At 59.6% G+C, this 15,530-nt stretch overlaps 2 protein-coding genes across 2 annotated transcripts in view; both read right to left on the reverse strand.

Annotated features, from left to right (window-relative positions):
• Positions 1–890: 890 nt before the first annotated feature.
• On the reverse strand, positions 891–5,569 carry SLC16A8 (solute carrier family 16 member 8). Its single transcript, XM_068971541.1, has 4 exons — positions 5,356–5,569; positions 4,518–4,661; positions 3,436–4,263; positions 891–1,198 (listed from the first exon to the last, which is right to left on the reverse strand). Exons 1-4 carry the CDS (start codon positions 5,567–5,569, stop codon positions 891–893), a joined length of 1,494 nt encoding a protein of 497 aa, XP_068827642.1.
• A 3,097-nt stretch (positions 5,570–8,666) lies between these two features.
• The window catches only part of BAIAP2L2 (BAR/IMD domain containing adaptor protein 2 like 2), a 29,332-nt gene continuing 22,468 nt past the window's right edge, over positions 8,667–15,530 (reverse strand). The window contains exons 8-14 of the mRNA XM_068972133.1: positions 13,466–13,618; positions 13,021–13,162; positions 12,633–12,858; positions 10,051–10,173; positions 9,515–9,722; positions 9,002–9,045; positions 8,667–8,797 (exon numbers count right to left, since the gene is read on the reverse strand). Of these exons, the coding sequence (XP_068828234.1) occupies positions 8,722–8,797; positions 9,002–9,045; positions 9,515–9,722; positions 10,051–10,173; positions 12,633–12,858; positions 13,021–13,162; positions 13,466–13,618 (972 nt within the window). The 3' untranslated portion in view covers positions 8,667–8,721. The remainder of the gene's footprint in view (positions 8,798–9,001; positions 9,046–9,514; positions 9,723–10,050; positions 10,174–12,632; positions 12,859–13,020; positions 13,163–13,465; positions 13,619–15,530) is intronic.

A 15,530-nucleotide genomic window follows, 5' to 3' on the forward strand; every position in this document is an offset into this window, starting at 1 on the left:
GAACAACTAACCCCACAAGCCCGCAGCTGCTGAGCCCCTGCAGCACCACTGGCGAGCTGGTGCGCCACAACCAGCAAAGATCTGGCACGATGCAAGGAAGACCCCCACCTCCGACAACTAAGACCCAACTGCAGTCAAGTTAAAAAAAGGAGTGCCATTGAGGAGCTCTCTCTAGGACTCCCGGGAAGCTGGGGAAGGGAGGCCAGCAGCCGTATGTCCACAGGGACACGTGTCCAGAGCAAAGGCCCCAGGAAAGCCGAGTTTATCCCCTAGAGAGAGGAGGCCGGGTCTCTAGAGAGAGGATCCCTTTTAGAAAGGTGAGGGGGGCAAGGTAGGTGCCATCCCTCGACCCTCAGCCCCAGCTCTCCCAGCTGCCACAAGATGGAGTTACGGATCACATAAGCTTGCCTACACAGAGGGGAGCCCGGATCCAGGCCCGGCCCACTGCTCTGGGACGTGTGCGCCCGTTCTCTGCCTTGGGCCCCTCCAGTGGCACTTGCTGGCCGGGCTTCAGTGCACGGGGCTGGGATCGAGGACACCTTCCCCTGCCGTTCTCCACCTCTGCCACTCCTTCCCCAGCGCCTGCCAGCTCCCATCAGAGGCCCCGGGGACTCCCTCCTGGCCCCCCGGCCCCCACGCCCAGGGAGCAGCCAGAGATGCAGAAACAGAACTCTTTGTCAGCTCAGTTTTATGAACTTCAGATTCACACAGGCCGTGCAACAGCGGCCTCACTGGCAGGACCAGGGCCACCCAGGGCAGTTGAGGGTGGCAGCTCCCCTCATGGACCCCCAGAGGTGACCCCCAGGAGCAGCCCCCCACCCCACCCAGTGTGGGGCTCTGAGAGGGGAAGCCCCATTTCCGAAGTCCCTGCCACCCGGTGCTACACAGACTCAAGAGTCCAGCCCTGGCTCCGTCTTCACCTCGGGTTGCGAAGGCCCAGTGCCTGGGCTCGGCACCTCCACAGCCTCGAGGCCACCGGGCTCCTCGGTGCCGGCGGGCGGGAGGTCAGAGTCCACTTCGGCCTCAGCCTCCTCCCCGTCGCTGGCCCCGCCCTCGGTGCCTGGGCTGGGCGGGCCGTCCTTGGGGCTGCGCAGGCAACAGTAGGTGGCCACAGCCATGAAGATCCCCGCCAGGGCCACCTCGGAGCCTGCCAGGTAGAAGATGATCTCGTAGTTCTTGAGCGCGTCCACCAGGCGGCCTGCGGGGAGGGTGGATGGCAGGTGAGGGCAGGCAGGGGAGCCCACCCTTCACACACGCGCACACAGGCACGCACACACGCAGTGGTCTTGGTGGGGCTCACGGGTGACACACACACACGCCCCAGTCTTTGTTTCAGATGGCAGAAATCCATGAGGGTTCTGCCATTTGAGACCTTAAAACTGTCACTTCACCTCCCTGGATCTCAATTTCTTAAGTGATATGGGGATTCTCCGGTGGCTCAGGGGTAAAGAATCTGCCTGCAATGCAGGAAACAGGCAGGTGAAGAATCTGCCTGCAATGCAGGGTTCAAGCCCTGGGTCAGGAAGATCCCCTGGAGAAGGAAATGGCAACCCACTCCAGTACTGTTGCCTGGAGAATCCCATGGACAGAGGAGCCTGGTGGGCTACAGTGCATGGGATCACGAAAGAGTCAGACACGACTGAAGTGACAGAGCACATGGGGCTTGAGGTGAGGCAGCACTTCATAAGGGCCCTCCTGTTCCCCAGATCCAAACTCCACATGTGCCCTGGAACTGGCCCAGCTGGGGATATTTGACCTGGGAGTTAGGAGAGTACAGGGCTCAGCCTGGGGGCCCCAACTATTGCTTTTCCCACCTAACTGCCTTGGTCTTCAGGGGCCAGGTTCAGCTCTCTCCCAACCTCCCAGGCCACCCCCCCCTCCCAGGGGGCCCCATGTAACTCAGACTGAGCTATCATCAGCATGGGACTGGAGGCAGGGTTTGTGGAGAGATTGCTCCTATTCTCTGTATTTTCCAAGCTTTCTATCACAGGTACATGTTACTTTCATACTTGGCAAAATCTTTTTTATCCCCCCAGACACGCTGCATGGCTTGCAGCATGCTAGTTCCCTGACCAGGGCTCGAACCCAGGTTCCCCACAGTGAAAGTGCAGAGTCCTAACCACCAGACTGCCAAGGAATTCCCTCAGGAAAATCTTTAGACTCCAAGTATTTCCCCTAAAGTGTGGCTCTTCAGATGCCTCGCTCTCTCAGGGGCCTCCTTGTGGCAGTCCACAGCAGGTTGTGACCCTCTCCATATGCATCTCAGTGGCCTCAGGAGGTTCCCTGGCGGTCCTCAAGCCAGCTGCCCACCCTGTGCCCCTCTGAGCAGTACCCTAAACTTGCCTTCCTGACCCTAGCCCAGCAGCCAGTCCCACCCCACACGCAGTCTCACCTTCTTCTCACCCCAAATGCCTTCTCTACCTATTAGATCCACCCCAGCGTCACGCAAGAAAATGAAAGATGAGTCTCTGAGCCTCTGGCTGGTTTTATAACTTTTGGTGGTGGGCTCGGGGGCTGTTCACATGGCTTCAGGAGCTTTGTGGTTCCCACTGGGTCAAGTGAATTGGCAAAATCTGATGAAGGCGCTTGGCTAGCCTGGGCCATCTCAGCTGCAGCCTGGGTCCCAGCAAAGGTGGCCCCTGTCGTGGCTCCATCCTGGAGCCTGTGACCTCAGCTCTCCTGCTCACGGGCAGGCTTCCTGACATTTCAGGGATAACCTGACCACCCAGGAAGACCCTAGGAACTCCCCCCTCCACCCTTCTGATCCTAGTTCCTGCCTTACTTGAATAGGGACAGTGTCCCCCAGACACACCCTGTGTCCTCTCCTGTGGGGTCCTGCCCTGTCCTGAAAGGCCACGCTCATGCCCACCCTGCAGGAAGCCTTACCCTACCGCCTCATCAGGATGACTTCCTATGTGAGTGTAGAGCACCCAGCAGGCAGTGTCCACAGTGGAAGACCCCAGTGCCCTGCCCGCTGTGAACTCTGCCCTGGTTCCTCAAGGACACTGCCTATTCCAGTCACCCCTAGAGGCTGGGGAGACTAAACACTCAGATGTAGTATTTCAGCGGTGTGGGCGTTAAGCACTGGGCAGGCTCAGATCTGGTTCTGGGACTGGCAACTTGAACTTGGCCTCTGTGCCTCTCTGCAGGAGAATAAGCACCTGCGCTTCACAAGGCCTTTGTGCCATCTGCTGGGGACCACTCACATTGGGTTCTTCCTGGCGCATTTCCTGGCTTTTCTGGCCCTACCCTGAGCGGGTGGTGCAGCTTGGAGGGGAGGCTAGTTGGCCATGGGAAGGGGAGTGTAACCGGGCTGTCTCTCCCAAAGGGTCCCTTCCCCTGCCTCGTCCCAGGATGTTCCATCCAGGATAAGGGCGGGGCGGCTTCCCTCGGACCCCGGGGCACTAGGCCACCCTCTCCTCCGACGGGGCGCACCGGCAGAGGGCGGTCCGATGAGCACAGCCACAGCCTCGAGGAGGAGGACCAGGCCCAGGGCACTGGGGAATCGGGGCGCGCCCACAGCCGCCATGAGCACCTCGAACTGCAGGGCGCCCACCATGCCGTAGGAGAGGCCGAAGGCGATGCAGAAGGCGACAAGGGCGCCGTAGCTGCGCGCCCGCGCGCTGCTCAGGTCCGTGAGCCCGTTGGCCATGAGGGCCAGGCTGAAGAGGTAGGCGACGTGTGGCCGCAGGCGCGCCAGGCCGGCTAGGGCGCCGCACGCCGGCCGCGCCACGATGTCGACGAAGCCCACGATGGAGAGCAGGAAGGCAGCTTCGGAGTCGGGCACGCCCGCGTCCTTGGCGTAGTTCACCAACAGGATGGCGGGCACGAAGAGCCCGAGCGCCATCAGGAACTTGGTGACGGCGTACACCGCGAAGGCGCGGTCGGCGCACACGGTCACGTCCAGCAGGCGCCGGCGGGCCCGACCGCCAGAGGGCGCCTCGCGCACGCGCGGTCCCGCGCGGTGCGCCTCCACCTCGCCGGGCGCGTCTCCTGCGCTGTCACTGCGCGGCCGCGGGCCGGGCCCCGGGGGCGGCCGCATGACGGCGCCGCACGCGCAGCAGTTCAGCAGGAGGCCGCCGAGCAGCAGGAAGCCGCCGCGCCAGCCGAAGTGCTCGAGCAGCTGCTGGCCGAGCGGCGACAGCGCCGACAGGAACACCGGGCTGCCGGCCGCCGCCAGCCCGTTGGCCAGAGGCCGCCGCCGCTCGAAGTACAGCCCCAGCATGATGAGCGATGGCTGGAAGTTGAGGGCCAGGCCCAAGCCTGCGGGCGAGGCAGTGCTGTGCCGGTCTTTCCGAGGGCGCTCCCAGCCCAGCCCCCAGCGGGAAGCAGGCGCGAGCACCCCCCAGACACACACCCCTGCCCCAGGGCGGACAGACCACGGGATGGGGTGAACTGAGCCGAGGGACCAGGACCGCTCCTCACGCGGAAACTGAGGACAAGGAGGTCTGGTGGCAAGGCCTCCTGATCCCACGCGCAACCCCATCCCCAAGGAGGGGAGCGGTGGGCACCCTCACCTGTGAGCACCCCAGCTGTCAGGTATAGCTCCAGGAGGCTCGTGGCGAAGGATGCTAGGATCATGCCGGCCGAGGCCAACAGCCCACCCACCAGCATCACCGGGCGACATCCAAAGCGGGTCACAAGGATGCTGGACACCGGGCCTGTGGGCAAAGCAGGGTCACCAATCGGGCTGGACCCCTCTCTGGTAGACAGTCCAGGCCTTGTACTCCCAGCCTTAAGAGATGACTTGAAGGGATGAGGTCACTCGCCCCCAGTTCAGAGAATGCAGGGGGTTGGCCAAAGTCACATAGCTTGGCTGGGACACACCAAAGAGATCCCTATGGGGGAACACAAGGGGTGGAGCCTATATGGGTCCCCTGCCCTCCTGAGAACATGGAAGGTAAATAGCAGAAGGGGCTTCATTCCCTTATGAGCTCCCTTCCTCCCCAGGCTTCCCCAACCCCTCACCTCCATCATCCACACGGCTTTGCTAGGATAACTCCAGCATCGCCCCCGTCCCCACCCAGGTGGTTTAGGGCTTTGGGGTGGGAATCTTATTTAGATCTCAGTTTCCCCACCTGTAACATAGGCGGGTTTGGGTCTTTTGACAGAAATGGAGGGGCCCTTCTAGCTGGCCAAGCTTGCCAGATCAGCCACCTGGGGGTGGGCTCCACCGCCTGGAGCCCACCTCCTCCCCTCTCTGGCGCTAACGCTTCCACAGGAAGGCAGGGGTTTCCATGCCCTCCCCGAGAGGTCTGGGGGATGCTCAAGGGGTCAGCTGTCTCCTGGTCCCTGATCCCGATCCTCAGTCCTGGGCTTGGGGGAGAGGGGAGGTATCCGAAAGGGGGCGCGGACCTGTGCCGTAGAGCATGGCGAGCATAATGGAGGACACCCAGGCTGTGTCGCTGTAGCCCGCGCCGAAGTCGCGCATGAGCGCGCGGAAGAAGACGCTCACGGCCTTGGGGAAGCCATAGGCGAAACCCGTGATCACGAAGCAGGCGCCCAGCACGGCCCAGCCCCAGCCCCCGTCTGGGGGGCCGGGGCCCCGCCGGGGACCGCTAGCGCCCATCGCTGCCGTCTCTGGTGGAAGAGAGGGGACAAGAGGGTGTGGCGAGGGTCTGTAGCCCAGACAAGAAAGGGGGATGGAGACCCAGGGTGGGGAAACTGAGGTACAGGAGTAACAGGTGAGCCCTGCTCAGAGAATGGAGCCAGGAGCGGAAACCGAGGTAGAACCTCATCCCAAGCCTCCCCTCCTTCAAGGGACGTGAAGAATGCGGGGAGGGTAATAGAGTCGTTCCCACCTGAGTCTTGACCTCAGGAAAACTCCCTCTGGAGGGCACTCCTTGTCCCTCAGGACCTAGCAATATCAGGAAAAGGGGGTTCGGGTGAGTGGGAGAGGGCGACCACCAGTGTGTGACTGGAGGCATGTGTGGGGGCCGAAGATGTCCCCAGTGTGCACATGTGAGGGTCTCAGGACAAAGGAACAGACACGGTGGAGCGGGAAACTAGTGCCAGCCGCAAAATGGGTGGAGCTCACTTTCCTCCTTGGTCAGGGGGTATGTTCTTAATTCCTCTCAGTGATCTGAATGTCTACTGTCATTTAGAACATTATAGAGGAAAAATCAAAGCACGCGGTAACATCAGCCTTGTCTCAGAAGCCAAGGGAGCGGAGTTCCAATTCATCCCAGCTTAGCCAGGGATTTGCTCTGTGATTTGGGCCAGTCCCCTCCCCTTGACTGAGGCCTCAGTTTTCCCACCTGTAAGATGGGTGACTGATCATCCCAGGTCGGCCGGGGATCTTGGTCGGGGGGGTGGTCAGATCTCTGGCTCCACTGGACAGATGGGAACCTTTGAGGAGGCACTGGAAGAGAGACCCTATCCCTCCAAACCCTTAGCAGCCCCCCATCCCCTCCACAATCCCCGAGCTCCACCCAAGGATTCACACAGCAGCCCCAGGTGCCTCTGTAACAGACCAGGAGGGGGCTCTGGATGGCCCAGCCCAAGCTGGGGGCAGAAGCCTCCCTCCCTTCTGCAACCCCTCTGTGTTGGGATCTCCTTCCTGACCTTGGGTAATGCCAAGGTGTCCAGGACGCTGCTCCCCACCCCAGGACCAAGTTCTGGCTTTTCCTGTGTCAGCCCCTCACCACAGGTGCAGCCACTTGAGCACCAAGACAAGAGGTGGTCCCGGGCAGCCCTCCCCCAACTTACCTGAGCTGTCCCTTGGGTTTGGGTATCCAGCCTCACATCTTCTGAGGCCTGCAGGAAGGGGCCAGCCCACCGGCTCCCCTGTGAAAGCCTAGCCAGGTGGGGGCTGCCTCCCAGGCTTCCTGCAGATCAGTGCTGGCTGGACTCTGGCAGCTTACTCCCCCAAGCCTGGGGCTTAGTGCTTCCCCACCCCCATCCCCTCTAAGAGGCTTTCTGCTGGGAGCTGGGAGGGGAGAAGGGACAGGGCAGCAGCCGACGCACAAGGCCAGGCTGCCCTCCACGGTGGGGCTCCCTGTCCCAGGCCCATCCAGGAAGAGCTAGAGATAGGTGGGTCCCCTCATCTCCTGGAGCCTTGGGCAGAAGACACACAGGGCCCTGCCCTGTGGGGTCCTTGTGGTACAAGGGGCACAGCCCTGCCCTGGAGAGGCCCCACCAGCCCTAATCACCTCAACTCCTCGCCTGCCCCCCACCCCCAGGCCACATTCCAGGAGGGGCCTCTGTGGCTTTCCCCTGGATAAGACTAATCCAGGCTGGATAGCCTGGGATGTGAGGGGGTGGGGGGAGGCAGAACAAAGGGTGCTGTGTCCCAGGGTGCCAGAAGGTGACTTGCTGGTGGTCCCAGGCCTCAGTGACTGCCACCCCTCCCTCTCTGGGGAACCCACAGCAGAAATGAGCCTGGGCAGAGATGGGCGATATAGCCTGTAGGAGTTAGGGCAGAACTGAAGAGTTGCTTGGGCTTCCCTGGTGGCTCAGAGGTAAAGAATCTGCCTGCCAATGGAGGAGAAAGATTCGATCCCTGTTTTGGGAAGATCCCCTGGAGGAGGAAATGGCAACCCACTCCAATATTCTTGCCTGGGAAATCCCATAGACAGAGGAGCCAGGAGGGCTACATGTCATGGGGTTGGAGTCGGACAGGACTGAGCAACTGAGCATGAGCACAAGTCTTGCTTAAAAGGAGGGATGTGAGGGGCTGGGAGTGAGCGAGGGCTCCCCACCGTTAGGACCTTCTGGACTTCCCAGTGCGAGGTCTCCATCCCAACCTGCCCCTGTGCACTTCAGTCGCTCAGTCGTGTCTGACTGTTTGTGACCCCATGTACCACAGCACGCCAGGCTTCCCTGTCCATCACCATCTCCCGGAGCTTGCTCAGACTCATGTCCATCAAGTCGATGGTGCCATCCAACCATCCCATTCTCTGTCATCCCCTTCTTCTCCAGCCTTCAATCTTTTCTAGCATCAGGGTCTTTTCAAGGAGTCAGCTCTTCACATCAGATGGCCAAAGTATTGGAGCTTCAGCTTTAGCATCAGTCCTTCCAGTGAACACCCAGGACTGATTTCCTTTAGGATGGACTGGTTGGATCTCTTGCAGTCCGAGGGACTCTCAAGTGTGTTCTCCAACACCACAGTTCAAAAGCATCAATTCTTTGGTGCTCAGCTTTCTTTATGGTCCAACTCTCACATCCATACATGACTACTGGAAAAACTGTAGCTTTGACTAGATGGACCTTTGTTGGCAAAGTAATGTCTCAGCTTTTTGATATGCTGTCTAGGTTGGTCATGGTCAACCTGCCCCACCCTGTCCCCTAAATCAGACTCTGCCAGGCCGGCTGATGTGTTGTACTTGCTTTATTTCTCACCATTTACAAAAGTTAAACAGGGAGCTATGTGGGGTGGGAGAGGGGGTGTGCAAGGGGCTTCTCCCCACTGGGACAGAGAGGGGGGAAGAGTTTGAGGGGGCACAAGGTAGGCCCCTGGGGAGAGTCCGGAGTCCCTAGAGGGGAAGAAATGGTTCTGTTCCCTAATTCCGCCTGCTTTCGTTTGAAGGGCCCAGACCCTAGGCCAGTGCCCTTGGAACTGCTCAGGCTGGGGTGTGGTCTGGGGAGGGGCAGTCACCCCCCGGTACCAGGGCCCCGGCTCCTTGGATCCACTGCTGCTGCTTCCGCTGCCGCCAGCTCCAGGCAAGCTGGGCAGGGGTGGGTGGCGGGGACGACCTCAGACTCCAGGTGGAGGAAGGCGCCTCAGCGGATGAGGGGCGCCGAGCGGTCATTGGTGACGGTAGGACGCAGTTTTACAGTAGCAAAGGGGTTCGTACCCCTGCCGGGGGTGGGGGGAGAAGAGGGAGTGAGAAGGGCCAGGTGCCCAACTGGCTGGGGATCCAGGGGAGGCATCTGGGCATCTGAGCCAGGCGTCCGCCCCTACCTCCTGTGCCCATGGGGTCACCTCCACTCAGGCCCACCGTGTCTCCCCCACAGCCCTCTGCCGAGCCCAGCCCCCTCTGACACTCGCTCGGGGACTCACCGAGGGAAGAGCTCTGGGGGTTGCTGCTCCCAGGACGCAAGTTTCTGCAGTGAGGGGGAGGGAGGGTCGGGTTTGGTGGGGAAGGAGCAAGCGAGCCCCTCACCCAGCTCCCCACTCCAGCAGGGCAGAGGACTGGCCCAGAGGCCCCTCCAGTGCCAAGCTCCTGTGAGATGAGGTCAAGCATTTGAAAACACAAAATGCTGTGGGTGTTAGACTCAAGCAGCCTCTGGGCCAAGTGCCATCTCCCAGGACTAACACCGCCCGAGAGTGGGGAGCTTCTCCAGTGCTCCCATCTGGACCCTGGGGCTCCCCTCTGCTAGAGGAATCTTTCCCTGCCACCCTCCACCCCAGACTCAAGAAGCCCATTCTGTCCTTCCCTGCACAGATGGGCAGGCTGAGGCTGGGCTGGGAGGGCCCCCTCCAGCCAGCCAAGGGGCGGCAAGGAGGGTTGCCTGGTCTCCCTACCCACTGGCCCACTGCCGGGTTGAGCGCAGGCTGCGAGAGGGGGCCCACCTTGGCGTCACTGGCCACCCCCATGCTGCCCACACTACTCCGGCGGCTGCTGGACGAGGGTGTAGGCGCAGGGCTGGGGGTGCGACTTGGGACGCGGCTTGGGGTTCGGGAGCGGGACTGGCCATCCCAGTAGTCCAAAGATGCTGTGGAGTTGCCCGGCCGGTCCAGGAGGTCATCAAGACTGTGGCTACCCCGGAGCGGGTAGGACCTGAGTCCAGAGAAAGGAGGGAAGAGAAGGTGGTCAAGGGTTCAGGCCCTACTGCATCCAACCCCATCTGCTGGGCCCCTGAGCACCCTACATCCTCTTCCCCTGCCCCTGGGTGAAAGGAGACTGTCGGCTTGGAGGCAGTCCTGAGAGGAGCCAGAGGGACGGACAATGAGCTCCAACCTGTAGCGAGATGGGGTCGCCCTTTCTCCAGGGGCCAAAGGAGGCTGGGCCCACTCAGGACTGCAGCTCAGAGATGCCCTCCCTGGTGGGTGGGGCCACTGCCCCCGCCACCCACTGAAGCCCCTGCCCCACCTCTGACCAGCGGTACCTGGAAGGCAGCTCATTCACAGGGCTCCTGGGGTTCATGGAGGTCACTGGGTTCAAGGGGTTCATGGGATTCATGGGCAGCTCTTCCAAAGGCTTCACATAGGCCTCAGGGAACCAGCCGCTCCTGTGGGGTGGAAGCAAAAGGCCCAAGAGCAGTGATCAAAATATCACTTCTAAGAAGGGTCGACGGTTACTGGGCACTGCTGTGTGCCAGGCTTGGCTCAGAGTAACTCATTTCATTCTTTGAAGGAAGTCTTTGCCGTCACTCAAAGCCACCCGTCCAGACTCATGGGTCCTACCAGGGGCTGGGGTGCCTTAGAGGGGGGTAACTGGAGATCTGAGAAGGAAAGCATTGTATCTGAGGACATGGAGTGACAGTTTCATTCCCTACTCACTGAGCACCCACTACACGAGGGCCCATGGAGAGCCAGACGCAGTCCCTGCTCGCCTGGGGCTCCCAGCCCGGCAGGAGACAGATCCACAAACAGATGATTACGAGGCTGATGCCCAGGGGAGAGGGTGGGCTGGGATGGGGGCCAGGCAGCTGTGGGAGCCCAGAGGAAGGAGCACCGGAGCCAGGGGTGCCTGGCTGGTAACCCTCCACCCTGGGCCCCCTGGTTCCGGTGACTCCGGGCACCCTGCCCGTGGAGTCTTCGTCTGATTGGAAGCTCATTACTGCAACTTCAGAGCAGCCAGGGTCAAAGGAGAGACACTATGATCGATGTTCCCTAGCCTTTTCAGATTCCACGGAATCCATCAGATTTTTGCAGAACACCTGGGCAAGTGTTCTCCAAAGAGCCACCATAGAAGCCCCACCTCACACCTGATCAACAACATTCTCACCTAAAGGTAACCGGAAGCTATTTCAACTCAAACTGACAGAATAACACCATTTTCAGAACGTTTTAGTTCTCTTTCCACCATAATATGCCTACTGGTGAAACTTGCCATCGTTTTCCCTAACCTGAATCACAGAAAGAATAATGATGTCCCAGGACTGTGATTTGAGGCCTCTGATCTAAAAATCAGACCTCTGATTTTTTAATTAATTAATTTTAATTGGAGGCTAATTACTTCACAATATTGCAGTGGTTTTTGCCATACATCGACATGAACCAGCCATGGGTGTACATGTGTCCCCCATCCTGAACCCCCCTCCCCATCCCATCCCTCAGGGTTGTCCCCGTGCACCGGCTTTGAGTGCCCTGTTTCACACATAGAACTTGGACTGGTGATCTGTTTCACATACGGTAATACACATGTTTCAATGCTATTCTCTCAAATCCTCCCATCCCACAGAGTCCCAAAGTCTGTTCTTTATATCTGTGTCTCTTTTGTTGTCTCACATATAGGGTCATCGTTACCATCTTTCTCAATTCCATATATATGCGTTAATATACTGTTCTAGGTGGTTTTATAATCAGGTCTTTCCAGGAGGTTGGCTACATGCCTGTTTAGGGAACTTTCAGGGCGGCACCCTGCTGCCCTCTGACGTGGGTCTGCAAAGCAGGTGTCTTTTCCACCACCTGTGTTCTTGGTCGCGTCTCTACCCATTGGCTCCTCCTTCTGTTCTTTATCCATGCAGTCATCTGCCATCCACCCATCTATCCACACAATCATGCTGTCCAAGCATCACTCATCCATGAGGGCAACCAGCCCAGGACCGCCAATCCACTAACCCACCCATCAGCACTTGCCCACTGCCCACCTCTCTGTCAATCCACTCACACACCTCTCCAATTAGTCTAGACATGTAGCCCCCATCTGTTCATCTTCCCGTGCCCCCTTGCATCTGCCCATCTGCTCATAGGAACAAGCATCCACCTGCCCACAACACCCTCATTCAGTAACCATCTACTAACCCACGTGGTGAGCACCCTCACACGCACCTGCTGACTCCTCTGTGGATGTTCCATTCATTCATCCCCTCTTCTTATCCTCACTCATTCCTCTCTCCTTAGCATGAGTGGGCCTGGGCACCACACAGTCTCGCCCATAACACCCTGTTGGGGGGGCACTGCATGGCTGCAGCGAGCTCCCACCTTCCCTCTTTTCTCTGGCAGAAAGAGTGGTCCCTGCTCTCCTCCAGGCTTGCAGCGACTCCAGTGTACTCCCCCGCCTCTACTGCGTGGTGCCAAAAGCAGCCCCCGTTTATGTTCTCTAAGGATTTCCCCCCGGCCTGACTGCGAGGGGGTGAGCACACTCAGCTTGCAAGGTCCCAGCATCTCCCCTGCACCTGGCCCACCTCCCCGTCCAGTCTCTTCTCAGACCTTGGCTCACTTTGAGGTGCACGGTAGGTGCTCAAGCAGTAAGGTTTCGTAGTGTTCCCATTTGTGAGAGAACCTTCCCCTTCCCTATCCTCTACCATCCTCTCAAGGGCCACCACCCTGAACTTGGTAAAGAGGTTCTTCCTTCCCTGCCAGAAGGGATGAGGAAAATAGGGTGGGACGAGGAGAGGTATGGGAAAAGGGGAGAGCTGTCCGAGGCCTCAGGGACAGCCGCTATCCTGGAAGACTCGGAGCTGGAACCCAGGCCATCCAGTCCTCCTTCCAACCCACCCTGCGCCCCGGGGCTCCCACTCACGAGGATGAGCCCTCCAGCTTGCCATAGAGCCAGCCGTTCTGGGCTTCGGGCACCAGCACCTCCACGACGTCTCCGGCCGAGAAGCGCAGCAGCGTGTGGTTGGCGCCCTCCGAGTGCGAGACCAGGGCGCGGACTCTCCGGGCGCCGCCGCCGCCGCCCCCACCGCCCGGGCGCTCGCCGAAGGAGTTGGAGCGCGAGCGCTGGGTGCTGCTGCTGTAGAGCGAGGCTGCCGGAGGGGCGGGAGAGCGCCGCGCCACGTGGGTGGGAAGTCCTCCCTGGCGTCTACCCTCGATCCCTCCTGCTGCAGCGCAACCTCAGTTCCTCTTCCCGGCCCCAGGTCCCCAGCCCGGGACCCCGGCCCTCCCTCTGCGCTCCGGGGGCTACTCACAGGCGGACGGCGTCCGGGGCAGGGACCGGCGGTGGTCTGGCTCCAGCTGGGACGCGGACCTCGCCTCGGCGGGCTCGGGGCCGTAGGAGCCGGAGCCGTGCCGGCTGCGGGGGGAGCCGAACTCTCCCAGGGCCCTCTGGGGCTGCGAGGGGAGACGGGCAGGGGAGGGTGGGGCGGGGAGGGGCGGGGCCGCGGCGCCCTAGTCCCGCCCCCACCCCCAGTCCCAGGCGTCGGCGTAGGGGTTGTCGGGCCGCCGGCCGAGCCACCACGGGGGCGCGGAGGCCGCGCCGGGGCGGAAGGAGCGGCGGAGGGGCGCTGCGTAGACCGGCCCCGTCGTGGCGGGGTGGAGGCTCCAGGCGGCGGGCCTCAGGCCCCAGGGTCCCGCGGAGGGTGCCGGGGGCGGCGGGGGCGCGAACGGCGGCGGCGGGGGCGCCCAGGGCCTCACCATGTCCAGGCGGGTGGGCGTCAGGCGGCCCGAGGGGTAGGGCGGCCCCAGCACGGGGCCCAGCAGGCCCGGGGAGTGGGCGCGCGACGGGCTGCGGCTGGCCTCCGATTGCTCCTTCCACAGCAGCACGCGGTTCTGGAGCATCCCCCGGGCCTGGCCAAGGAGGGACGCGAGGGTCAGCGAGGTCTGAGCAGCCAGCCCCCAGACCGCCCAGGGGACCGAAAAGTGGCACCCTCGACCTGGAAACTCGGGCCCTGCAAGCTGAGGGTGGCCGGGGTTTCTAGCTGGAAGGAAACAGAGATCGCCGTGGTCACTTTGGGGTCACACACCGTCCAGGCCTCCCGGTCCTTTGTCGAAGGCTCTTCAGTTTTCCTGGAGGAGCCTCCCCTGGCCCCTCTCTCAGTCTGTGTGCTTTGAGTGGGGCTCCGCCTCGATCTGATACCGGGATAGGGGTACAATACAGGTTTGACCACTTGGGTTGCACCAGGACTTCCCTGGTGGCTCAGACGGTAAAGTGTCTGCCTACAATGCGGGAGACCCAGGTTCCATCCCTGGGTTGGGAAGATCTCCTGGAGAAGGAAATGGCACCCCACTCCAGTATTCTTGCCTGGAAAATCCCATGGACCAGAGGAGCCTGGTAGGCTACAGTCCACGGGGTTGCAAACAGTCGGACACAACTGAGCGACTTCACTTTCACTTCATCCTCCTGGCTACAGAGATGGAGTCAGGGATGGGCACCTACCCAAAAACTGTGCTCGAACAACCAGTCCCAGGACTTGCCCTGGAATAATCTGGAATATTTTATTCTCTCACCTCATGGAGTTTGCTAGATGTCAAGAGAGGGTGAAGGCAGAGGAAACTTCAGCTAAGCAACAGAGAGGGGCAAATTTCTGATGACAGCTTGTGTACTCTTGGACCCAACTATACCTGAAAGGCTTGAACTTCCCAGTGACTAATAAACACTTTTGTGTAAGCCAGCTTGAGTAGTTGTCTAGAAGAAGCCTTTCAAACAGTTCTTCCAGTAAGCATCCCTTTTCTAGTATCCCAAATACATGGGCATCTAACTGTGTTTGAATACCTTCAAGGACAAGAAACTCAGGAGCTGACCACATAGTCCATAAAAACGTGGGATAGGGGAGGGCTTTAAATGTTAGACCTGCTGTGCTTATTAACCATGTTTTAAACTTTCTATATTTTATGTTTTGACATCCTCTGTGTGTGTGTGTGTGTGTGTGCTCAGTCACCCAGTCGTGTCCGAATCTTTGCCACCCCATGGACTGTAGTGCGCTAGGCTCTCTGTCCATGGAATTTTCCAGTCAGGAATACTGGAGCGAGTTGCCAGACAATGCTTTGACATCCTGGGCCTTGCTAATTCTGAAAAGACTGCACCTCACAGGGCTAGATAATTCCTAGAGATAGTAAACAATTTGAGGACTCTTTTCATCAACCTATCAAAACCCCATATCCTGGGACTTCCCTTTGGTTAAGATGCCACACTTCCACTGCAGGGGCCACAGGTTACATCCCTGGTCCGGGGAACTAAAATCTCATGTGCTGGGTGGTGCAGTAAAAAAAAAAAAAAGAAAGAAAGAAATGAAAAAGCCTGCGTCCTCAATTATCTCCTTCTAACACACAACAACCTAGAGAGCATATTCAAAAGCAGAGACATTACTTTGCCAACAAAGGTCCGTCTAGTCAAGGTTATGGTTTTTCCAGTGGTCATGTATGGATGTGAGAGTTGGACTGTGAAGAAAGCTGAGCACTGAAGAATTGATGCTTTTGAACTGTGGCGTTGGAGAAGACTCTTGAGAGTCCCTTGGACTGCAAGGAGATCCAACCAGTCCATTCTAAAGGAGAATCAGCCCTGGGTGTTCTTTGGAAGGAATGATGCTAAGGCTGAAACTCCAGTACTTTGGCCACCTCATGCGAAGAGTTGACGCATTGGAAAAGACTCTGATGCTGGGAGGGATTGGGGGCAAGAGGAGAAGGGGACGACAGAGGATGAGATGGCCGGATGGCATCACTGACTCGACGGACGTGAGTCTGAGTGAACTCTGGGAGTTGG

Source organism: Capricornis sumatraensis, chromosome 4, assembly GCF_032405125.1.
Source record: "Capricornis sumatraensis isolate serow.1 chromosome 4, serow.2, whole genome shotgun sequence".
Taxonomy (NCBI): Eukaryota; Metazoa; Chordata; class Mammalia; order Artiodactyla; family Bovidae; genus Capricornis; species Capricornis sumatraensis.

Excerpts from the sequence above, each read along its gene's own strand:
- SLC16A8 (XM_068971541.1), bottom strand. The coding sequence starts at position 5,569 with ATGGGCGCTAGCGGTCCCCGGCGGGGCCCCGGCCCCCCAGACGGGGGC. Across the intron at positions 4,662-5,355 it reads CGCCATGCTCTACGGCACAG|GCCCGGTGTCCAGCATCCTT; the intron begins GTCCGCGCCCCC and ends CTTTGCCCACAG. Across the intron at positions 4,264-4,517 it reads GACAGCTGGGGTGCTCACAG|GCTTGGGCCTGGCCCTCAAC; the intron begins GTGAGGGTGCCC and ends CCTCGCCCGCAG.